A 26,335-nucleotide genomic window follows, 5' to 3' on the forward strand; every position below is an offset into this window, starting at 1 on the left:
GTGATGGAAGGTAGGCCCGTTTGAGAGGGAGTGATGGGTGGAACCGCAGCAGGAACCTGGGGCCTCGAGTCCCTCGACAAGACCCTCTCCACAACATCGAACGCTGAAGGAGAACTGCTCTCTCTAAGTTCCGAGAGCAGCCCCTTTGGATCAGAGGTGCGGACTGGAGCCGATGTAGTCAGATCCGAAGGGCCAGTGTGCTCCGACCGAGATGGAGCCAAAGACGCACTAACACCTCCGGATCCGAAGCTCAGCTCACGGCTCCGAGCTCAGATCTGAAAAGGGACTCGACAAGCTCGAGGGTGCGGTCGGAGCCGAAGAAGGGTGTACTATCGGCGCCGAGCCTCCCCCGGTTCCGATGCCGTCTGGATCTGATGCCTCCGAATCCCGGAAGTGGGTCAGAGAAGGAGCAATCAGGGTGAAAAAGGGGGTCGAGCTCCCCCCAGAGGGGGGGGGGGGGATGCAGGACACTCCCATCTGCAGTTGGGCCTGGAGAAACCTACGCATCATCCGGTCCATATCTGCATCTGACAAGCTTCTTGTTGACCTTGATGAGGCCACCGAGGCAGGCCTGGAGTGACGCCTCAAAGGCGACCGGGTCTCCTCCTCCTCCAGCCCTGGGAAAAAACGGGGTGAATGTAGCCGGGAAGGAGAAGGCCCGGAGGCCCTAGAAGAGACCAACTGCTTCGCTGGTGAAGCTGAAGAGGAAGCTTTGGCTCGCCGCTTGTGGTGCCTGTCCTTTTTTTTCTCTCTCCTAGCTTCCCTCTCCTCCTGAGCCTCGGTGGGAGGGTGAGCCCTGGCCAGGGGAGCAGGGATGGAAGGCGGCACCGCAGCGGTAGCAGCCGGTGCCGCCGAGGGAGAAGAGGACGAAGCCGAGTCTGGGGGCAGAAGTCCCGCCAGAATCAACTTCGACCTCCTATCCCTCAAAGCCCTGGGTTTGAAGGCTGCACAAATTATGCAGCCCGAAGAAAGATGATCAACCCCAAAGCAGATAACACACCATGTGTGGCCATCTGCCGGGGATAACTTATGGCCACACTTGGTGCATTTAGAAAAGAAAGTTTTCGGGGCCTCGGCCGTAGTTGTAAAAAGGGCCTAACCCAAACACACCTTCACACACACGGGAAGAGGGAGACTACAGTAACTGAAAATATATAAAATTTTAGCAACAAAAATTAGCTAAATCAACTACAAAGGGGAACAACACTCACTCATTAACAATTAAACTAAAAACTAGGTAAAAAATAGAGGAAATTTTCTTCAAAAACTCACGAAACCCTATGCCTGGAACTCGTTCCAGGTGCTTGAATAAGCCACGGTAAACGAGATCTGAGGACAGAGAAGGATGGCAGGGGGTTATGGGTCAGACAGAGGAGCTTGGAGCTGGGATCTTAGCTGAATAAAGCTGCCGGCTAGGATCCAATTCGGATCCGATACCCACAGGTTGATGAACAAATTAAGTTAACTACTTCAGATCTATATTTAAAAGCCATTTGTCCTGGGTAATGAGTTCCCAGTTTTTTGCATGCAGGGCCATCCTTCCCCCTAAGGGAGCAGGCAGTTGAGCAGGGCTTGGAAGGTTTAAGGTTAAGTTACTGTGACATTTTTTCCATAGGGGGGTGTCTTACTACTTCCAGCTTTGGAAGTGGGAGCCCCCCACTGCTTAGGCCTGTGAGTGCCTTGAGACTGTAGCCTAGGTGTGGTCTGCTGTTCCTGGGTTTGGACTGAGAAGGCCTGGGAGAGACAGGAAAGGATTAATTCTTAGAAGGCCAATGCCTACTAAATCTGGGAGGCTGTACTTGCAGGAAATCTTTAACTGTTTGCATAGATTTAGCTTTTTCCTCATTCTTTTTAAGGACTTCTTCTGCTTTGTTGCCAAACAGCCAGTCTTGGTTTAAGGAAGCATCCAGTAATTTAGCTTTAACATGATCTGGCAAATTTTGCTCCTTAAGCCAAGCATGCCTTCTAAGTACAGACCCAGTGACAGCAGCCCTGCAAGATGCTTCTAGAGTCAAAACCACATTGCAAAGTATGTTTACCAACTTGTTCAGCAGAATGCATTAAATCCTGTAATTATTTATTTTCAGTACAGTCAGGTATCAACATCATTTTCTGTTTAAGTAGTCCCATAATATGCTGCCGATACTTGAACATATGAAACTGGCAGTTTAAGGCCCTAATGGCCAAAGTAGCAGAGGTATATATTTTCTTACCCCATCTGTCCAATGCCCTGGAATCTCTATCAGAGGGGGTAGAGTTTTTGGCAGTAGTAGCCTTAATGCCTTTAGGTCCTTGGGAAATGGTCTCTGGGTGTGCAGTAGGATTCTTGAAGAGGAACTTGTGAGAGTCAGGTACTCTGTAATACCCATCAGGCTTCCTGGGAGCTGGAGGTAAAGTGTCTGCAGCTAGGCTAGATTCCAAGAAGGCATCATCTACAATGTCCAGGACAGGAGGGATAGCTAAAGGCCTGTGTTGAGGGAGGAGTAAAAATTCCCTAAGCCTCTTTTTGGAGTCAGAGAAATCCTGCATTTCCCAACAGAAATGCTCCCTAAGAGTGTGCAAAGTTTCACCAAAAGAAAAATCTTCTGGAGGGGAAGCAGAGGGAATGTAATCCTCTGCATCAGAATCCTCATAGGTAGACAAGGGCAAATCCTGGTAATCAGAAGAAACAGAAATTTCAGAATACTAATCAGAAGGAAAATCAGTTCTAGGTCTCTCAGAGGGTGAAGGCTGGCTTCCCTTGATTAAATTAATAAAGTCTTCAGCCATTCTTATCCTTTGTTTTTTAGGCATATGGGCGGTTTGGACATCGGTTTTCTAGGCATGGGTCGAGTTGTAGGCCTTGAAGAAGATGGTGTCAGTTTGAAATGCAAGTCAGTAGGCTTGAATACACCCTCGGAAGCCGGTGCCTGCACAGCGGCTCCAGACCCATCCATGGTAGGGACATCCGCAGGTTCCATAGTCGAAGAAGCATCTCGCGGCATACTGGACTCCGAATCGGTCTCAGTAGAGGCATGCGAATGTGAAGTAGCGTGTATCAGGGGCTGCAAAAGCGCTTCACTGAGTACCGGCGAATTGGCGACTAGCTTAACGGAAGCGTCGTCGGCAGCTTTGGACCTATGCGGTCTGTGTCTGTCTTTATCTTTACGTTTTTTCAGAATGTCGGTAGTCGGATGGCTTACCGAAGCCATTTCTGGATAATTAAACAGAGTACCAAAATAATTTGCTGCAAAAATAAACAGACGATGAACAGTCCAGGGGTTGAATAAGGCACAAAACCGACAGCGAGGGACGTCGTGGTCTGGGCCTAACCAAGGAATGCAGTACAAATGAAAATCTTTATGAGGTATTTGCTTTCCACAGGTAACACAATTGTTAACTTTTACTGACATCGGTTAAGAGCAAGAAAAAGGATCCCCAACGGGGTCCTTAGCTTTTTTGAAGAATTCGGTTCTGAAACTCCAAAACGAAAATTTCAGGAGTCGGCTGACCGGCACTTATGAACTGCTTCTGCTTTGGGCACCGCGCCGCAAGAAAGACTAATGTAATGGCGTTGGCTGCATGTTTTATACCCCTGACGACCTGACGTCATGGAAGAAGAGACAGCATCTGACGCAGGAATCCAAGACTTTGATATTCAGGCCGGCTGAGGGCTACCTGCAGGCAGATAACCCAAATGTAATGACTGCAACAGTGAAACACAAAGAACATCTGCTAGACAGCAGAAATGTAGGCAGAGTGAGATCATACCTTTCAACTGTGCAGATTTTCACAGGATGTCTAGACTTCTGCCTCGTATGTTTGGTCTGTTCCTCAAAAAAATTGTGGCTTTCGGGATTTTTGTGGCAAATCAGTGAGGACTGAATTCATTATATAATGACAGGCATTTGAGTTTCAGACTTCATATCCTTCAGAAATAGCATGTTAACACAGGACCTTTTATTCTAGCAATTTTCTAAGTTTGTAAGAACAATGTTTATAATTTGTCCCTATTTTTGGGGCTTTATCCCCCCATTAGTTTTGGCTTTGTCCAGACTTTTTGTGCCAAGAGGTCAAGAGCTATGAGTGAGATCCACGGTAAGAAATCTCACTTCTTCCTTTAAAAGTGAAACGAATTCCAGCAGTAGAAAAGGCTAGCACAAATCTTGTTTGCTAAAAAAAAAATGCTATGTGCTGCCTACGACTGCAAACATTATGCAATTTCTCAGAATCTGTCACGATGACCCCCAGCAAAGTACCTGAGTCACCCCTAAATATCAAAAAAGTAAGCTAGGCCTCCTCATACCTTAAGGCACGTGCAACTCTGTAGAGAAAACTGACAACCAAACACATACACACAACTTATACAGTCAAGATTTGCCTTTTAATACTAAACTCCAACAAATAGACATATTTGCTGACTGTTAGTCTTTTGCATTTAACCTGGGCACAGATGTAGCAATGAACAGTTAACAGTGTTAATACACAATATTTTCAGACATTGACTGGGCCTCCCCTAGAAGACTGGCTCCACTAATTAACAACTGCATGGCTGATCAAAACATTACCATGAACACGGCTAATGAACCACTTCTAGTCCTACATCATCACCACAGGTAAACCATACATAATTCTTTAAAAAAATTGTCCAAACAATATCACCTACTTAACAAAGCAGTTCTAGAACAGAAAACTATATACAGAAGCATTAAATAAATGTGGTTGTTCATCCTGAAAATAAATACTGTGGAAGGCTCACAAAACAGTACCAAAAATATGATGGTGAAACTTTGAAATTGTGCTAAACAGCCCTCCTCTCTTTTCCCAGTTAAGTTTAAAGTGAGCTGAAAGAAACTGCACTAGTCAGATGATGTACATAAAATACATGAGGTGAGTTTGAATCTTAAACAGAATAAGAATTTCTGTCTTCAAAGGTATGTTCTGGCAATGGGTTATTAAGATGAGAAATAGGAGTTATGTACTTACCATAACTTGGCATCTGTGTTATCCTACATCATCATTCATCACTATAGGGGCTTGGATCCGAGCCGGCAATATACTACAAATGGTTCCAAGGCTCTAGCTCCTCCCTTTCCCATGATGCCCTGCTGCCCTCTGACTCCCAGATCAAGTTTGCTGCAATGTGCCTCAATACTACTCCCACAAGACTGTAGGGAAACTCCAACTTCCACTCTGATCTACAAGGTAGGGGGATGGAGGGAGGGGAAAGATGCGATAAATGATGACGTAGGATAACACAGATGCCAAGCTACGGTAAGTGCATAACTCCTAATCTGATGTTATTCAAGCCATCATTCATCACTACAGGGTCAGAATCCCCAGCTACCATAAATCCTGGGAGGCCTGAAGAAAGGACATGCCTGAACACCATGGAGCCAAAGGAAGCCCTGCTCCTAGAAATCAGATCAAGCCTGTAGTGAGAAATAAACATGTGAGGGTTAGACCAAGTGTCAGCAGCACAAACATCATCAACAGAAAGCCTTGCTACCAAGTCTGAAAAGTTACAATGGACCTAGTAGAATGAGCCTTAACATTTCTTGGAACCTCAAGGTGATTAAGATCGTAGAGCGTAGAGATGCAGCTAGAAACTGGATAGCCACGTCTGTTAGGGGAAAAGGCCACAAACAGCTGTCCTGACTTACAAAAAACCTTTGTCCTACGCAAGTAGAACCATAGCTGTTGTGCAAATCCAAGATTTACAGGACATACTCTCCTTTGTTTGAATAGCTGTGGAAGAAAACTGGAAGCTGAATACACAGGTTTAGAGAAGATTCAGAAGCAACCTTGGGAAAGAAGGAGGGGTTTGTCCTAAGACAGACTCTGCCCTTGTGAAAAATCACGTAAGGAGAAGTAATGGTGAGAGCCTGCAGCTCTGAGATCCTCCTAGTTGAGGTAATGGGCACCACTTGATGTTGCAGGAACTAGCAGGGTCAAAAGGACTCCTAGTCAGAGATTGTAAAACAGCATTGAGGTCCCAAGGAGGTGAAGGGTCCTTAACTGGAGGCTGAAGCAGAAAAAAACCCTTTCATAAATGCTTTACAAAGCCAGGAAGAAAAGGTAGTCTCAGAGCTCACATGAAAGTTGGAAATCGCCACCAACTGAAGCTTGGCAGTGGAACAACTTGTTCCTGCTTGGAAAAGAGAGGACAAGAACCACAGTATATCTGAAACTGAAGGAGAAAAGGGATCCAGATTCCTGCTTTTAGCCTAGATAGAAAACCTTTTCCACTTACTACTGTATATCTTTTTAGTGGAGGGTTTCTGGGAGGTTAGAATGATATGTTGAATTGGGGGAGCTAGCCTGGACTGTTTTATGATAACTGGAACTGGAGAAACCATGCGGTTAGACAAAGGGTCTGAAGGTTTGAGACAGTAAGCTCAGATGGATGGGAAATCAGATCCTGACGGGGATCCAGTACCCATGGCGGATACTTCAGATGATAGCTGATGAAGGGGAACCATGGTTGATGAGCCCACAAAAAGGCAATGAGGATAAGGGATGTCCTCAGGTGAAGCTTTTTCTGCAGAACCTTGGGAATTAAGGGAACAGAAGGGTAGGTGTAAAGGAAACTCGGAGACCAATCGTGAACTAAAGCATCCCTTGGTGACTCCCCCTGGGGGGATGAGGGCGAAGTACCTGCTGCATTTGTTATTGGCTGGGGAGGCAAAAAGGTCACAGCATGGTTGACCCCAAAGGTCAGAAATCTGCTTTGCCACTTAAGGATTGAGGGACTACTCAAGATTGATCTGCTAAGCCTGTCAGCCAACATGTTGGAATCCTCAGGTGTGTGCATTGAATGAGGAAGCAGACAAAGGACATCACCCATTCCCACACTCTCATGGCCTCTCTACACAATGGGTAAGAACGTGTTCCTCCCGGTTTGTTGACGTACCAGACAAATGCCATATTGTCTGTCTGAATTGCAATCATCCCTAAAGGGAGGCAGTCCTGGAAGGCTTGCAATGACAGACGAACTGCTTTAATCTCTAAAAAGTTCATATGCAACTTGGTCTCTACTGGGGACTATGCACCTTAGACAATCTTCCCCTGAAAATGCCCCCCAACCCAACTGGGAGGCGTCCATGGTCACTGTGGCTATGGGCAGTGGGAGAGAAAAGGGCCTGTCTAGAAAGAGAGAGAGAGAAATATCCTGAGACTGAAGCCACCACTGGAGGTGACGATTGCACACAGACGTCAGTTTTTTGGTCATAGACAGGGGATGAAGCAGGGCCGACCACTGGACAGCTAAGGTCAATTGCAAAACTCGCATGTGGTACCTGGCCAGGGGAACAAAATGAATGGCCAAGGCCATGGATCCGAGAGCCTGAAAAACCAGGTGAACCAAAGGGTGCGACAGGTCTAAAATCTGAGTGACCTGCTCCAGTATCAGATGAATTCTGCATAGGAGTAAGGCTGCAATCTCTGAAACAGAGTCTAACAGAACTCCTATAAATTCCAACTGCAGAGAAGGAATCAGGCTGGATTTTGCAAGGTTAATGGTTATCCCGAACTGATGGAAGAGGAAGAAAACATAATGAACTGCCTCGAAGGAGCCAGGAGGAGCTAATCGTCAAGGTACGGAAAGACCTGGAACACCTGCAGTCACAGTTGAGCCGCTACCACTGTCATACACTTGGTAAACTGGGGGGCTGTGGTGAGAAGGGGTAGGGCTCTGAACTAGTAATGACTAGCTCAAAGCTGGAACCGAAGATGTCTCCTGGAATGCCTGTCAATTCCGATGTGATAGTAGCTGTCCTGGAGATCCACATAGCACACCCAATCATCCTTCTGCAAAAGTACCAGAATGGTCTGATCAGTGACCATCTGGAACTTTGATTTTTTTCAGCAAAAGATTGAACTCTCTGAGATCCAGAATAGCACGTAGGTCTCCCGTCCTTTTTGGCATTAAAAGTAAGTGAGACTAAGTGTCGGATCCTCTTTGTCCTGCTAGGACCTCTTGGATGGCCCTTTTTAGAAGTTGTTGTTGAACTACTTTGAAGGCCAACTACCTTTGACTGGGTGGAATGTCTGGGAGGTAACGTCTTACTGGAGGGGGTTCCGAAAAGGGAATGAAACAGCCCCTGGAAACAATATTCAACACTCACTGATCAAAAGTGATGTTTGACCAGGCTAGTGTGTGATGGGACATGTGACTCCCGACTACCTTCAGGGCGGAAGAGTTGGACAATGCTTCAGATCGCTGACAGGGCTGCTCAGAGAAGGACTGACTGCAGCCCGAATTTTGCAGCCCCCCTTTGAGGGTGTCGTCATCCATTGAAACCTCTCCTCCTGCCTCTGGAAGAGGATTCATCAGGAGCGTCCTGAAAGGGAGACTGTGCCTTATAGAACCACATCTTCCTGGTTCTCTTTTGTGACTTAGAGAAGAACTCTGGGGAGTAGACAGCTTGATAGCAACTGCAGACAGAGTTTCCTTTCCTGCCCACTGCAGGTCAAAGTGTCCTTCATGGAAGATCCAAAAAGAGTGGAACCACTGAATGGGGCATTGGTAAAGGACACCTTGAAGGATTCCGCAAACCTGCATAAACTTAACTAGATAGAATGCCTCAAAGCAATGTCTATACCAGCTGCCAGAGAAGTAGCTTCTGCCACACTGGAAATTAATCTCATCAAGGAATTCTCGAGGGAAGTCAGAATGGATAGCTTGGGAGACACCTTTCTGAGGTCCTCTGTCAGCAACATCTCTGTAAGGGAAGTGGAAATCTCTTAGACCAAATCCCTTTAGAGGCAGATAAAATATGCAAAATAACACGTCACTCTCAGTCCAAAGGTAACTGAGGTTACACCCATTTCCCAAAACAGTCTATCGCCTGGAACTCCCTGTTCACGGGATGGACCGTAGAGCTCTGCTAGCTCCTTTTTTGGCAGCGGCAACCATGATGGCATCAACTGGGACTCCTCTGCTCCAGAAATAATGGTCTGCAGGACGACACAGAAACTTATCAGCTCTTTTTAGAACAGGCCCCACCATCCATATCAGGTTCCTTCTAGGCCCTACTGGCGATCAGATCCACTAACTCAGCAGAGGGGGACACCCAGGAGGTAGATGGGTCCCTCCCAAAGGCCTTCAGAAACATGGACTATTCCAAAGGCAGGGGTTGGAGAGACCATCTGCCCTTTTGTTTCAAAAGCTCAAGGATGTCTCCAAAGGAGACCGTGTCAGGCAGAGATCTGGGGGACTTGTCTCCTTCCTCGAGGTCCGTATCCTTGGTGAAGGACTCCACGGGGAAGTCCAAGTGCCTCCTCTTGCACTTTCTTTTACAATGAACCTTCTCCACTATAGGCTCCGGGAAAAACTCGGAAGAGACAGGGGCTCCCAGAGGGGAGGAAACCCCCCGAAGGCTTGATTGAGAGGGCTGACCCTGGACAGGATTGCAGGCCTTGCCACCCAAAGTAGAGAGAAGCAGGGAGAGACCTGGAGGTGCGGCAGATGAAACTCCAGATCTGGAGAAGGTTCTCTCTACCACCCAGAAGGCCAAAGGGTTGGAAGCAGGCTTGTCCCCCACATCTGAGGGTGAAGTCTCCTGGAGAGGAGGAACGCGTATGGAAACAGCACCACGAACCTTGGATAATACTGGCCCAGAGCTATTGAAAGCCAAGGCACCAAGGGGATGGGACCAGTCTGAGAAGATGGTACCAGATCCCCCTCTGTGGAGATGGCATCCACCACTCCAAGATGGGGAACACCCCGCTCCGAGGGTGGGGGAAAAGAATAAGCCAGGGACCCCAATAGGGTGGAGAAAGGGGGATACTCTTCCTCAACGGAAACTGACCGGAGACATCCTGTTCCCCAGAATCCAAACCCACCGGGGCTGGATGACAAGAACGCAAAACTGGGAGAGTGAGGCTCTCCTGGCCGGATGGGCAGGAGAAACCAGGATTCCCAACTCTATTCGGGCCTTGAGGAAGTGCCTCATCATCCTGTCCATGTCTGAGGGCAAGAGGCTCTTTGAAGATCTAGAGGAGGAAGAGGAATGGGAAGAACTGGAGAGAGATTTCCCTGAACTATTGCTATGTGGTGGGGAGCTGCTCCGATGTTTCAAAGCCAACTGGGACCTTTGTTTAGAGGTAGAAGGAACAACAACCTCTTCCAAGACAATGATCAGATCAGACAACCCTGTCGGATCTGAAGGCCTAACTGAGACAGAGGATGGATCCGGTGAACTGGTTGGATCCGAGGCTGGCCTAATCTTAATCAGATCTGAGGGCATCTGATCCAGAGAGGCCCTGGATCTGAGAGAATAATCAGCGGCTCTTGGCTCCAAAGACCTCGGATCTGAAATGGATCAGGTTGGAGTCTGATCCAGAGACTTAGGATCTGACTTTCTTTGAAGAAGCTGGTTGGAGAGAAGGGGTCTTCCTCTTCAGACTGGAAGAGGAAGCCTTCGAGGAGGAAACAAAGAATCACCCCTGGGCCAGACTCTTTAGCAAAAGCTTGTTGTGGTGCTCTGCCAAAGCCCTGGTGTTAAATGCAGCACAGAAGTCGCATTCAACCTTCAGGTGCTCAGCACCCCAGCAATATACACACTCCTCGTGCATGTCAGAAAGAACAGTTGTGTAAAATCATATCATAATCATAGATGTCCTTCTCTTCCATGTTGCAGTATTCTACGTGTGGGATTTCCTGCCCTCAGGCGACTCGTACGTCGGCTTCTATACAAAAGCTTCAGATTGGCTGCTGTAGTGTGCGTGGGACATCACACCTAGGGCCATAAACCAAGGGGCCTTAAATGTGACATCTGCATGCACAATCCTCAGAACTTGAAGACCAGCAGGCAGAGAATAAGGGCCAGCAGAAGGTGTGCCAGCTGTTTACAGGTGTGTGACTTAGAGACCTACTGAAATGTAGATAATACAGGAAGGTATAATACCTGGGGGAAATGGTGGGCGGGAAGGAATACTGCAACATGGAAGAGAAGGATATCTATGGTTATGGTAAGATTTTACACAACTATTCTATGTTGCAGTATTACCACAGCTTAAGAGGATGAGAGGGTGGTGGTAGATGCAGAGGGTTCTACAAGATCCTGCAGGACTGCCTTGGCGAATCCTGTACTAGCTCTGGAAACTTGGTCCAATTTGTAATGCTTGGTGAAGATGTGGATAGTGGCCCAGGTGGCTGCTTCCAAAATGGATGCTGTGTCTAGGCCTTTCAAGAAGGCCCTTAAGGTGGCCACAGCTCTACTGGAATGGGCCTGGATTCCCCTTGGGGGTTATTTTCTGTGGTGAAAGTAGCAGAAGCAAATAGCTCTCCTGATCCAGCATGCAATGGTTATCTTGGAGACTGCCTTGCCCAGGGCTCTGGGATGGAAGGAGACAAAGAGCTGGTTAGTCTTTCTGATGACCTTGGTCTTGTCCAGGTAGAATCTAAGTTGTCTGTGCACATCCAGGGAGTGCAGTATCCTCTCCCCTTCATTAGTGGGTTAGGGAAAAAAGGTGGGCAGATGAATGGATTGGTTACGAGAGAGATCATTGACCACTTAAGGCATAAAGGAGGGGTTGGTTCGCAAGGACACCCTGTCTTTGTGGATGATGGTGTAGGGGGGACAGGCCATTAGAACCTTCAGTTCTGACACTCTTCTGGCTGAAGTGATAGCCACCAGAAGGACCGTCTTCCATGTATACATCTGTAATGAGGAAGGCCCGGCAGGTTCAAATGGATGTTGGGTTAATTTTTCTAAGATGAAGTTAAGGTCCCAAGGTGGAAGGATAGGTTTCCTAGGTGGTCCCATGTGCAAGACCCCTTTAAGGAAGAGCTTCACGTCAAGCCTGGTCAGCAAGAGGGATTCCAGGGGCAGGCAGGCTGATATGGCCGAGAGGTGTACTTTTACAGAAGAATAAGAAAGGTCACTTTTTAACAACTGACACAAGCAGTTTAGAACCAGGGAAACCTCGGCGGAGCTGGGGTCCCCTCCCTTTTGCACACACAATTTTGTAAATATTTCCCATTTAGCCAGGTAAGATTTTCTGGTGGTAGGTTTCCTTGCCTCCCTTAGGACTGAAAACATGTCCTCAGAGTAGTGGTGGTGGTGTCTGAAAGAAATCACAAGTTTATCACCCACAGTGACAGAGACAACATCTGTACCTGTAGATGTAGGACAGTTCCTTTGGCTTGTGACAGTAGGTCCACCTTGTACGGTAACTTGAAGTGATTGCCCTTGGCTAGTTTGTGAAGTAGGGGGAACCAGTGCTGCCTTGGCCAGAAGGGAGTCACTAACAAGATTTTGGTTTGTCCTCCTGAATTTTCAGGAGGACTTTCTGAATTAGTGGGAATGGGGGGGGGGGCATAAAGGAACTTCCACGCCCAAGAGATGCTGAAAGCGTCCACTCTCCATGCTAGAGGGGAGTGGATTTTTGAGCAGAAGGTCTGTAGTTACCTGTTCTGGGAGGAGGCAAACAGGTCTATTTGTGCTGCACCCCACCAGTGGACTATGTCTAAGAAGACTTCCCTGTTCAGCACCCATTCATGCTGAGGCGAGGAGGTTCTGCTCAAGAGATCTGCTTGGTGGTTGTCCTGTGAGGGGATGTAGACTGCCTGCAGGGCCAAGTTGAGCCGGGAGGCTAAGTCCCATATCAGCAGGGATAGACTGCACAACGATAGGCCTTTCTTCCTCCCTGCTTGTTGAGGTACTACATCACCGTGGTGGTGCTGGTGACAATATGGAGCACCCCTGGAACGTCTGTAGAGCTAGGAAAACTGCTGTCATTTCCCTGATATTGATGTGTTTGGCCTGAAGAGAGAGATGCCATTTTTCTAAATCTTGTAAAAGGCCAGAGTTGCTCCCCAACCTGAATCTGAGGCATCTGTGTGCATAACTTGGGTTGGGGTGTTTGTAGTGGGAGCCCTGGGTTCAGTTTCACTTGCTGGGTCCACCAGTTGATTTCTGTTTTCAGACAGGGAAGGAGAGGGATGACCTGCTCTAGGGGATGTAAGTGCTGGGACCAGGTGTTATTTAGGAACCACTGCAGCTTGCGCATGTGCATTCTTGCCAGAAGCATGGGCATGGTTGCTGCCATCAAATCCAGGAGATGAAGAAAATGCTTTGCCATCACCATTCGGGATAGCAGAGCTTCATAGAAGTGGAAAGTTAAAGACATAACCTTGTCCCAAGGTAGAAAGGCCTTCATTGCGTCTGTTCTGATTCTGCAGTCAAGGAAAATCTTGTCCTGGCTTGGGATCAGATTGGATTTGGGGAGGTTGACAGTGAATCCTAGGTTCTGCAGAAGGGACATGATGAAATGTTGATGCTTTAATAGAGCATCCCTGGACTCTGCCAGAATCAGGATGTCGTCCAGATAAGGGTAAATTTGTATCCCTTGAGTTCTGCAGAAGGCAATGCCTGGAGCTAGGCACTTTGTAAAGATCCTGGGGGCCGTGGATAAACCAAAGGGCAAGGCAGTAAATTAGAAATGAGAGGAAGGGCCAGAGAAATGCAGGAATTGTTTGCGGGAACTCCTGATAGGTATGTGCAGGTAGGCTTCCTTTAGGTCTAGGTTAACCCAGAAGGCCTTGGCTGGAATGAGAGGCAGCAAGGTGGGGACAGAGAGCATTTTGAAGGAGGATACCTGAAGATGTAGGTTTAGAAAGGACAGATCTAAGATGGGTCTCCAGGGGCTATCTTTTCTGGGGACCAGGAAGAGACAGGAGTAAAACCCTTTTCCTTCTTGTCCTGGAGGAACTGGCTCTATGGTGCCTAGTTGTAGAGGATCTGCCAGAACTTGTGGCATGAGATGGGCCTGGTTTTTGGGGAGGGAAGGGATGTCTCTTCTGGGTGTCTTTTCTTTCCAGGACAGGAAGTACCCTTTTGGACAATGTTTAAGACCCAGTGGTCTGAACTGATGGATTGCCAAAGGGGGAAACAGTGGGAAAGGCAAGCAAGGCAGTCACACATTACTGGGGCCTCCTCTGTCCTGAAAGGGCTGTCTGGGTTGCTGTGGTGGAGCAGAGAATCTGGAGTTAGTAGGTCATCTGGCCCCTCTCCTGGACCTGGAAGACAAGGGATGTGGAGCAAGTCTTACAAAGGTGGCTTTAGCAGGTTAGTTCCTATAACACTTGGGTATGGACGACACCAGCAGGTGCTTAATGTCCTGGAGTTCTTTGCTATTCTTGTAGATTTTTAAAAAGGTCAATGGATTGTTTTCCAAACAGCACACTGTGGTCCAGAGGGGCATCCAGGATTTTGAAGTCCTTGGGGAGGTTCTGGAGTCTTAACCATAAGTACCTCCTGAGGGCTGAAGCAGATGCTGCAGACCTGGCAGATGCTTCTGCAGCATCGTAGCTGCACCTTACAGAGTGCCACCTGTTGGGCCAGGGAAAGTTTGGATGAGATGTCCGTCTTGCTGGGACTGTCAGGTAAGGGTGCCAGCATGGAGGAGGCTTGAGAGCCAAGTCTAATGCGTACTTGGTCATGTGGGTCTGATAATTTATGGCTCTGAAAGCCAAAGTAGAAGAAGTGTACACCTTCTTCCCCATCCTACCCATGTACTTACTGTCTTTGTCAGTGGGTAGTAAGGATGCAGAGGGCAGCAGTCCAGATTGCTTACCTGCCGTGGTGGCAATAACAGCTGGGTCCGCCAAGGGTAGCTTAACTAAGAATTTGTGGTCCTCTGGTATTTTATAGAAGTGGTCAGGACACTTGGGGGCCGGAGGCTGGGAGTTAGGGGCCCTAGAGGCTGCATTGAAGGCATCCAAGTAAGCAGGCAGAACAGGTGGAACTGCTGAAGAGGAGGGCGATTCCACTTGCAGCTGTTCAAAGTACCTTTTTTGGTGTGTCAGTCACTTGGGAAGTGTCCCATTTAAAGTAATCCATCTTGGTGATGGTCTCACCAAAAGTAATGTCCTCAGAGGAGAGTCTCCCTCCACAGATTCCTCATCCGGAGAGTAATATTCCTGGGGGAGGCAATCTGGGAATCATAAGAAATGGACTCCTATGATGAAGAGAAAGAAGAGTCATCTTCTTCTTCCCTGACCTGGGGGTTATGGATGGGAGGGAAGAAGCAGAGACAGGTCCAGGGCTCAGAAGAGGCAGGGTGGAAGTGGCTGAAGCTGAAGGCCTGCATGAGAGAGGAAGTGAAAGCCTGCCAATCCAGTGTGACTTCTGAAGAAGAGGAGGTATGTTTAGTCTTCTGCTTCTTTTTGGCAGAGAGGAAGTAGAGAGTGGCCTGGTGTCGGGTCTGGAGATTAGCAGATCTGAAGTCTGGATTCCTGCTGGAGGTACCACCAAAACTGATTCCCCCTCGACCTCGATGTCTGAGTGAGCTCAGAGGACGTGCCGGTCGTCGACTGTGAAACGGCTTCCTAGAGGGACGTTGCTGCAGTCGACGGATCCTCCGAGTGAGCCTCAACCCCTAGATCAGCAGTTGGCTATGTGTCGGGAAGAGGAGTGGCAGGAGGAGAAGGTCTAGGAACCTTGGTGTTCTTGCGTGAAGGATCAGGTGCAGCCTCCGATGCAGGATCTATCCTAAGGGCTAACCGTTTGAGGCGTCGGTTCTTGAGGTAGAGATTCAATGCAGCTAGATGGCTGCACAAGATCTTAGGCACAAGCGATTGACAAACAGCACAGGAGGAGTGATCGTGTTCCTGGCCTAGGCAAAAAAACACACCTGTCATGGGTGTCCTTATGGGGTATCTAGCTCCCGCACTGGCACTTTCCCTTTTTTCCTGACATCAGCTAAAGGCTACAACAAACAAGCATTAGCTAAAACAATTGCCAAAAATAAGAAAATATGAAACCCAACGGGCTACTTATTTTTAAGATGCGACATCTGTGAAGAAGTGATCGTACGATGCGAATGTCTGCGGCTGAAAAGTTCTGAGGATTGTGCCTGCAGATGTCACATTTAAGGCCCCTTGGTTTATGGCCCTACATGTGACGTCCCACGCACACTACAGCAGCCAAGCTGAAGCTTCTGTATAGAAGCCAATGCACAAGTCGCATGAGGGCAGGAAATCCCGCACCTAGAATACTGCAACATTATAATAGAAGGACATTGGGCCATTTTCTGACTGCACGAGGAGCACTTTTTAAAACCAGCTGGTTTATCAGCCACACTTGGCCAACTAAGTTAACTACACTACACTAAAAACACCAACACCACAAACACAGCCCTAACGACTAAAAAAAAAAAAGGGTACCAAAACCCTGACACACTAACTTAACAAGGAAACCTAAGCTAAGGTAAGGGAGGTTATAACTACAACAACAACAAAAACAACTAGGCTAAAACACTACCCTAGAAAAATTACCTAGAATTAAGAAATAATGAGAAAAAAGCACTTAACTAGCTAGAACTACTGGAACCATGTCTGCACAGGATACATGGAAAATGAGATCTGGGGGTTAGAGGGCAGCAGGCCGTCATGGGAAAGGGAGTATCTAGAGCCTTGGATCCATCTGTAGTACACTGCCGGCTCAGATCCAACATTGGATCCAAGATCCTATAGTGATGAATGATGACCATTACAGTGATGAATGGTGACCTGGATAACATCAGATCTTGTGCTACATGAACACACAAAATTTCATGCAGCCAGTCAATACAGCTTTTGAATTCCGAAATTTTCAGAAACATTTATGAAGGCATGGGGGTAAATGACGGATTTGCCTAAATGAATGAAAATCTAGACATATACATTTCATATATATAAATACACACACACACACACACACACATATACAGATATATAAATATATGGATTCCTATTACAAGAACGAAAGTTCACTATTTCGAACTTGTAATAGGAAGCCTTCACTTCTGCAAAAGTTCACTTTAACGAAAGTGAACTTTTGCGTAAGTGCACTTCACCGAAAACACCGCAGCTAAGTGGAGGACATAAAAAACAAGCTATGTCCTCCACTATGATACGATAGTCATGGACCTTAGGGTTAGGGTAAGGGGATACGTAGTAAAGCTATCCCCTTACCCTAAACCATGCCCTAACCATAAGGTTTGTGACTATCGCACCATAGTGGAGGACATTGCTATGTCCTTCACTGCGCTGCAGTCGTCACGGACCTTAGGGTTAGGGCATGGGTCATGGTAAGGGGATAGCCCATAGGGCTATCCCCTTACTATGACCCGTGCCCTAACCCTAAGGTCCGTGAGTACTGCATGGAAGTTCAGTACAACACCCGTTCGTTGTACTGAACTTACAGGCAGCTGAACCAGCTAATATTATCTACATAAACATTTTTGTATCTACGTATCGCAAGGCATTTGAGCCGCATTCAGCCCTTGACAGTGTAGAAGTTCTATTTACAATATTTGCAGCTTCAGCAACTGATTTATTCCTTACGGGGAAGATCCGCAGCAGTTGAGAACTTTGTGGCTTGTGACCCCATGTGCTATTGTAGTAAATATTTGCCAAAAAGAAGTTTTTGTTCTATACTAACGTTTTAACCTTTGAATTGGATACAAGCCACAAACTTTTGAATTTTTGAGTTCTATATATGCTCGCTATTAAGCTTTTAATTTTTAATAAAATAGGACTGAATGGTGTTTGAAAATTACATTTTTTCTTCTGGTGGAATTTGTTTCATCTAACTAGACCAAAAGGTTTGATTTATTCTACTTAAAGCATTGTGAAAGTGATTCTGTTACAGCTGTGGAGCTACGGCTTGATTTTTTCACTACCTGCTACAAAGAGGTATAATGTGAAATGCCAAGATGGGAGACCAGAAAATTCATTGCTAAAGTCCATTTTTATCCCATTATACTGGATATATTGCTAGCTGTTTGCTAATTATAAAAAGCAATATTTCCATATGTACTTAATGCTTCAAAAAATAAAACAAAGTAAGTTACAAACTGTTGGATAAGATCAGGGGGAACCTCAGATGTTGTTCAAGAAAACTATCAGTGATATTCACACTAAGTTGCACATTTTGCGCGACAGTCAGCATTATTTATATTGCTAATTATGCAATTCAGCATATGTTTTCATATTTCTGAAATATCTCAAATATGGACAAATTTCTTCATGTCACATGAAAGCTTATGTCTGGTTAACAAAAGTGTTGTAACATATGTCTAGGTTGTACAGTTTCTAAGACATGACAATTTGTTAAAGTTTAGCAAACAATATAATTTTGGGTTTGTGCACATAACATAGTATTTATAGTAAGACTATGAATGCACTGTTTATTATCACTATAAAGAATGCTTCTTCTTACTGATAATGCTACTATGGTACTTGCGTATTATCGCAACCACATTCTGAGCAGAAGTGACTCATTTACGACTGTTTCTCACATTTCAATACATGTTATATGTAGTTCGACAAGATTTAGTAAACAAGTTCAGATATAAATGTGACACAGTTGTTTTTTTCCCTCCAGAAAAATAAACCAAGGACGCCTGTCATACCTTCCAAGTGTCCATAATATTGCATTTCATTAGTACTCTTCACAGAATGCATGCCGAAACAAAATATGTAGTTTGGCTCACTTTCAAAGTGAAGTACATTCACATTTACAACTCGTCCCTTGATTTTAACTGCAGAAAAATCACTGAAACTCCCCCAGCTATGTGAGCCCCTTCATGAATGCCCCTCAGGTATTTTTCAGCCATGTAGGAATGCGTTCAGCATTACCTTTTGTCCTGTGGGTCCCCATGAAAATGCCTAGGACATCTGTACAAGAAGCATTGTACCTAGAAACCATTTCACTGTTTTCCTTTTAATATCTGTACTGAAATTTGTAATAAAATACATTTTAATGTTTTTCGAGCATAAAATTTAGTGTTCATGCTAAGACTGCCCTGTGAACACACACTTGGAATCTGGTAGCGATATCCGTAGAAGGAGCATTTTAACGATATACCATTTCACTGCTTTCCTTTTCATGTTAAATAATATACATCAGAATGTTTTACTGTTCATGATAAAACTGGGCTTTAAACACAAGGGTGGAATGTGGTTGCGATAATACGTAAACATATATATTTAATGGATTCCTATTACAGGAATGAAAGTTCACTACTTTGAACTTGTAATAGGAAGCTTCACTTCTGCGAAAGTTCACTTTAACGAAAGTGAACTTTTGCATAAGTGCACTTCACCGAAAACACCGCAGGACAGTGGAGGACATAAAAAACAAGCTATGTCCTCCACTATGGTGCGATGGTCATGGACCTTAGGGTTAGGGCACGGGTTAGGGTAAGGGGATAGTTAGTAAAGCTATCCCCTTACCCTAACCCTAAGGTTCGTGACCAACGCACCATAGTGGTGGACATTGCTATGTCCTTCACTGCGCTGCAGTCATCACAGACCTTAGGGTTAGGGCACGGGTCATGATAAGGGGATAACCCTAAGGGCTATCCCCTTACTATGACCCGTGCCCTAACCCTAAGGTCTGTGAGTACTGCACGGAAGTTCAGTATAACACCCGTTCGTTGTACTGAACTTCACGTAAGTGCACTTTCGATTAAGTGCACTTTCGCTGCAGTGAGCATTCCATGAACTATTTCGAATAAGTGAAAATTCGATCTAGTGTATGGAACCCATATTTAATATATGCAATATATTGTAGAGTTTTTATAGCTTTTATTTCTCACAAAATATTTAAGTTTAATCTTATGCTTTTAAGTTGATTTTTCAGAAAATACTCAGGAATGCAAGGATGTGTGTAGGCTACAATAGGTGTAACAAAGTACACCACATAGTGAAGCGTTTTCAGCTTGCCATTTAAGTGTTTTTATCAGCTTCATCCTGTCTACTTCTCCAGTAAAGACTTGATAAGTCCGTAGGCTATCTTCACATTTTCTTTCGATCTTTCAGTATAAGTGCCTAAGCAAGTGTGTGTATACGCATGCACGCATACACTCGCACACAGACATGCCCCTCAAAGTCTTTGCTCTTATTCTAGTTCCTGCAATCCTCTTAACAGGCTGATTTGTCACCAAGTCAGTGACCAGCACTACACTGATTTCGCTAGCGGCTAATACCAACACCTCCCACATAAAGATAATCGGTGCTGTAAAGAAATAAGCAGAAAAGAAACTTAAAAAACATTTCAAATGTATACATTACCTGAAATATACAAGTAAACATCTTCAACTAAAGTGTAATCACTCACCTGTTGTTTGTTGCCTTTCCTAGTTAACATCACAAAGGGCATGGTTTCTGTCAGTTCAGAGTCAACTTCAACAGCTCCTCCTCCTGTAGGTGGAGGCCCTTTTTTTAACTGGCTCTTCAGATGCAATGGAATGGCAACATCTAGCTGATGAACCTTTACAGAGTCACCACTACGCTGCTGAATGAAAATACACAAAAGCAACATCAGAATGACCGAAGTGCTAGAATGGTTACAGAATGACCACTTTCCAGACTACAGTGATACTTTATGGTCAGCACTCAAAAAAAAAAATATCATGCAACTTTTTGAAAGTATATTTTGAATGTTAAGTTTTCAGTACATACAGGCACTTGTCAAAGTTCCCTTTACTTCAATAGCTGACAATCTCTCCACTGTTTTACTGGTACATCATTCTGGGGCTCAACCACTCTCCAACTCTTCCTAATTTTTCTTTTCAAGTCCTATTCTTGACTCCTAGCAATACAATTAGTCTGTATGACTTACTCCTTTACTTCAAAGTATACATGCTTAGGAGAAAAAAAAAATTCTAAACTCTAAGCTTGTTTCCCGCCTTTCCTGTAACTAGTCTAGTCCAGATACAGATTTGCTTATACAGGACAGTCTCTGTAAGCTTCTGAGCCCCTCAAGCATTTCTGTGTTGGAGGGAAGCCTTCTAGCTTATCAGTGGGAGTAGTAAGCACTAGGCAGCCTACCTACCACAAGAGGACTGGTTTCTGGCCCAGAAATTGTAGTATATTGGCCGTTTGGGCAGTTTTTCCATCTCTTTCAACTTTCTGGTTTAAAAGCCCACGTTTGCACTTTTCCCACCTTTCCTGTAACTAGTCTAGTCCAGATACAGATTTGCTATATCCAGGACTGTATATGTAAGCTTCTGAGCCCACCAAACCTTTCTGTGTTAGAGGGAAGCCTTCTAGCTTATCAGTAGGAGTGGTAAGCACTAGGTAGCCTATCTACCACAAGAGGAGTGGCTTCTGGCCCAGAAATTGTAGTTTATTGGCCGTTGGGGCAGTTTTCCCACATCTTTCAACTTTCTGGCTTAAAAGCATGTGTCTGCACGTGTTTTCTGCCTTTCCTGTAACTAGTCTAGTCTAGATACAGACATGCTGTATCCAAGACTGTTTGTAAGCTTCTGAGTGGTGCCAAAGTCTGCTCTTCAATTTTTCCCTTAGATCTACTAGTTCTCTCCTCTCCTGCACTTTTACTAGCTTATTAGTCTAGCAGTTTACCAGACTTCTTGTAGCAATTATTGTAGCACACAAAAGTGTTACCAGCACTAAACATTCTACAAGGAAACATCTCCAGTACTTATTATTAATGCCCCCCCCCCCCCTTCCAGGCATGTCTAAAGGCCAGTTCCCTGTGCTTTCACCTATTAACCTGGTGAACTTGGGCATCCTGAGGCAATGCAGCAACTGCCTCATTTCCACTGACAACCCTCTCCTCTTACCTCCCAACACTCAAACTTGTGAGAGATGCACTTATATAGCCAAACTGGAAGCCACGCACTCTCCAGCCAAGACCGGAACAGCTGCAAGAGGAGAAGGTCAATACTTGCACCACACCACATGAAACACATAGCCCTCCAGAACATACACCAGCACTGCCTTCACATAAAAACACAAAACGCACACCCACCTTCGCGGATGCTCTCAAAAATCTACCCAAACAGCAGAGACCTCCAAAGTAGAAATGCACTCAACCACCACAACACAACACTAATCATGAGACACATAACTCTCTTAAACAACCAAAGCCCCTAAGGCAAAACAACATGCCCAACACACTAGTCATAGGTGACTCTATAGTGAGGCACACTGATGTCCCACTCACTAGGTTGAATAAGGAGAAAGTAACAGTCTGCTGCCTGTGATGTGCCAGGATCCGCCACATAACACACGCACTCAGGTCCCTCAACAACAGGTACAAATATGACTCTATCATTGTACATGTGGATGTGAATGACCCGAGACATACCTCCCTGGACTACATGAAAAGAGACATGGAAGAGCTCTCGGATTATGTGACCCAGGTGGGTATGACCCTAGCCCTGAACAGCATCCTACCATCACCCAGAATGATACTGCAGTAAAAGCAGAAAATGACTAATTTCAACAAGTGGCTAAGTTTCTGGTGTCATTCTAAGGGGATCCAGTAGCTGTCTGCCTGGGATGACATGATTGACAGACCTCGATGCTTTGCCAGAGATGGCCTGCATCTGTCACCCCTGCGCTTCCGGATACTGGCCAAGGTTCTTACCACCCCCATAGTGCCTTTTTTAGGCGGTGTTCCAAAGACCAAATTACCACCGTAACATCTACAAACAAATGCAATCTGAAGGTAATGCTGTTCAACGTTACAAGTCTAAATCTCAAAATGCACTCGCTCAAAGCACTCCTTAAAATGGAGAACATCAACATGTGTGCCCTAACAGAGACCTGGTTCAAGGCAGCAGAAAGCACCCCTGCACTATCAGGCTATAACTCATTCCACATCTTTCGGACACAGAACCTGCACTGAAGCTCCAATGGTGGTGATGTTTCCATATTCATAAAGGATGCGCAGACCTCCAGACTGGTAGCCCAGCATAAAGCATCTGAGATACTTCAGGTGCAGCTAACATTGGGTAAGCCAGCGATTCAGGTCGTAGCCTGCTATAGATCCCCAACCATGTCCCAAGACTCGCATTCCATGTTCCTAAGCACCCTGGAGAATATTAGGGTCAAACCTAACCCTCTCATACTGGGTGACTTCAACTACCCCTCCATTAACAGGGAAAACTACTCATGTACCAATACGCTTCCCCAGCGTTTCCTGGAATTCATTAATTCCAATGCCTGGACTAGTTCATTCTTACCCCCACTAGAAGTAGCAACATCCTTAACCTGGTCATTACTAACATAGGCGACTGCTGCTCTACACCAACAGTCAACTCCTCTCTGGTTAAATCTGACCAAAAATTAATCACCTTGGAAATCCACATCCCTCCCATTCCCCCCGCAAAGGTAAACACCATGAAAAACTCCAAAGCTAAGTCTGGGCTCCTAAAAACAGAGGTGGCTAACTTCACGGCACCCATGCTAATGGAGATCAGTTGCATGACCGCTGAATCATACAACAATACACTGTACAAACACGTACACAAATGCATGGATCTCGCCATACCCAACAGAACGAAGATGCTCTCCTCCAAAAAAAGGTAGCCAATCTGGTGGTCCCCTGCCATAAACAAACTCTACAACACAAGGAGGAAACTGATGCAGAATAAGGTGAAGTCCCAAGAATGGAAAAACTCCCTTATCAGCCTCAACAAAAAGTTGAGACCCCTCATCAAATCCTCTAAAGCTAGCTATGAAAACAGAATTGTAGCAAATAGTAAACACAACCACAAGGCCTTCTATAGTTATGTAAAGAATCTCCACGGCAATACCCAGATTTGCTCTGAGCTACTGCACAATGGTACCTCTTATACTGAGCCAACAGATATTTCCAATATACTGACCGACAGATTCAGTGCCCCCGGGACCAGTCACAACACCAGTAAATTTGCCAGGCACCCAGTATTACTGCTGCACAGGTTAAAACAGCACTGTCTAAGGCGCACTACTACAGTCATCCCTCTCCACAAAGGAGAAGAGACTACAGACCCTGGGAACTATCTCCCCATTAGCCTGACAAGTCTGATATGCAAAGCTATGGAACACATCACCATGGACCTAATAAATAAGGCTATAGGGAATCTCCAAACTCTGGATCCCACACAGTTTGGTTTTGTGAAGGGTAGATCATGCCTGCTCAACTTGGTCAACTTCTTTGAGTCAGTCACCAGAGCTCTGGATGAAGGCAAGGTGGTTGATACAGCCTACACTGATCTCGCCAAAGCCTTTCATATCATTCTCCATTTAGGAATCATACACTAAAACAGTAAGTGAGAAGGTCACGCTGAAAAACGAATCAGTAAAAACTAAATGAAAACTCCAGCCACGCTGGAACTTCCAATGAGTGACCTCCCAAACCTCTTGAACCAGAGGCACAATGAATATATGCAAATGACCCTTATGAACACCAGGTGTTTCAGCTAATTGGTGATTCTGAATGCCCATGACTTGTTTCATCATTTTAATGGACAATTTCAGGCCAATAAGGCCAAACCCCACTAGCTGTGGATATGCATATTTCGGCCTTATGACCTCATCAGCACAGCACAAGCACAGTGTTTAACTAAGCATAAGAAACACAGGGCTGTTATACCCAGCTGATGTCCATTATCATTAGGGTGACTGCAAAATACCCAAAACAACAAACTAAAACAATAAGTGAGAAGGTCACACTGAAAAAACAATCAGTAAAAAAAAATGAAAAGTCCAGCCAAGCTGGAATTTCCAAGGATTGGCCTGAAATTGTCCATTAAAATGATGAAACAAGTCATGGGCATTCAGAATCACCAATTAGCTGAAACGCCTGGTGTTCATAAGTGTCAACTGCATATATCCTATGTGCCTCTGATTCAAGAGGTTTGAGAGGTCCCTCCTTGGAAGTTCCAACTTGGCTGGAGTTTTCATTTAGTTTTTACTGATTTGTTTTTTCAGTGCAACCGTCTCACTTATTGTTTTAGTTTGTTATTTGGGATATTTTGCAGTCACCCTAATGATAATGGACATCAGCTGGGTATAAAAGCCCTGTGTTTCTTATGCTTAGTCAAACACTTTGCTTGTGCTGTGCTGATGATGTCATAACAAGGCCGGAATATGCATATCCACAGCTAATGGGGTTTGGCTTTATTGGCCTGAAATTGTCCATTAAAATGATAAAACAAATCATAGGCATTCAGAATCGCCAATTAGCTGAAACACCTGGTGTTCATAAGGGTCATTTGCAAATATCCCATGTGCCTCTGATTCAAGAGGTTTGAGAGGTCACTCCTTGGAAGTTCCAGCTGCGCTGGAGTTTTCCTTTAGTTTTTACTCACTCAGGAATCATAGAAAAACTCACTAAGCTAGGCATCAACCCCTATACCACTAGGTGGATTGCAAACTGGCTCACAGGTAGAACTCACAGTGTGAAAGTAGCTGACTTCAAGTCAGACTGCCGACCAGTCACAAGTGGAGTCCCACAGGTTCAGTCCTGGGTCCTCTCCTGTTTGGTATCTACTTCTAAGTCCAGGCCAATATGAAGGGACTCTAGCTGACAAAGTTCATAGACAAATGCATGTTGGCAGCTACTATTAACAGCCAGAGTGATGCTGACATCGTACAGAAAGGCCTCACCGAGACCAACAACTGGTGTCAGAACCATGGCCTTAAGCTCAATGCCAAAAAATTTGTCATCCCCTTTGGGAAAAACACGGTTCGCATGAATTACCACATCGATGGTAGTCCACTGAACACAGAAGGAGTTATAAGAGATCTGGGAACACAGGTAAACAGCAACCTCTCTTTTGATCACCACATTGCCACTGTGGTCAGAAAGTCCTTCTATGTGGCACATCTCATTACTAAGGGCTATGCATCCCTCTACTCTTCCCTCATTAGGCCAATCATTGAGTACAATGCCCCATTTGGCATGTATCTCACTAAACACCAGCAAAAACTGGAGAGGCCACAAAAGTACCTCACAAAGAGGATCCTAGGCCTTACACATTTGCCCTATATGGACAAACTAAAAAACCTCCAACTATTCTCTGCCTCATATCGCCTCCTTAGAGGCGATCTCTGCTTAACTTAGAAAGCCATGTCTGACCCAGCTGTTAGAAATGCTACATCTAAAGAAATCCCAATCCATCCACACCGCATGCTGCAGAGACCTCAACCTCACCACCACAATCAACAGAACAGAAAGGCACCATCTTTTGACTTAGCTTTTCTGCCTTTTTTCATAGGAATCCCCAGTAGTGTGCTCGCATTCCCCTCAGCAAAAGTTTCATCCTACATCTTGGCCAACCTCCAATCAACCCAAGGCTGTCTCGTTGCCCTGCACTGTGAGACCCTGCGTCGGTGGAACACTAAATTGCTTTCAGCTATGCTAGTGCCCCTCAGCAAAAGTTTCATTCTGTGTCTTGGCCATCCTCCAATCAACCCAAGGCTGTCTCATTGCCCTACACTGCGAGACCCTGCATCAGTGGAACACTAAAGTGCTTTCACCTACACTAGTGTATGTTAGAGTTGTATTTAATCTGTCCTCTAAACTGAAGACTCTTTCCCCTTTCACTGTACACGTGCACACTA

At 45.5% G+C, this 26,335-nt stretch overlaps 1 protein-coding gene across 2 annotated transcripts in view; it reads right to left on the reverse strand.

Moving 5' to 3' along the window:
• Window positions 1-26,335, reverse strand: part of UPF2 (UPF2 regulator of nonsense mediated mRNA decay) — a 2,519,933-nt gene that overhangs the window by 439,992 nt on the left and 2,053,606 nt on the right. For both annotated transcript variants that reach the window (XM_044088310.1, XM_044088311.1), the window contains exon 19: window positions 20,094-20,270. In XM_044088310.1, the coding sequence (XP_043944245.1) occupies window positions 20,094-20,270 (177 nt within the window). The remainder of the gene's footprint in view (window positions 1-20,093; window positions 20,271-26,335) is intronic.

The sequence above is a fragment of the Protopterus annectens genome, chromosome 11.part0, assembly GCF_019279795.1.
Source record: "Protopterus annectens isolate FY-2018-M chromosome 11.part0, PAN1.0, whole genome shotgun sequence".
In the NCBI taxonomy this organism is placed as follows: Eukaryota; Metazoa; Chordata; order Ceratodontiformes; family Protopteridae; genus Protopterus; species Protopterus annectens.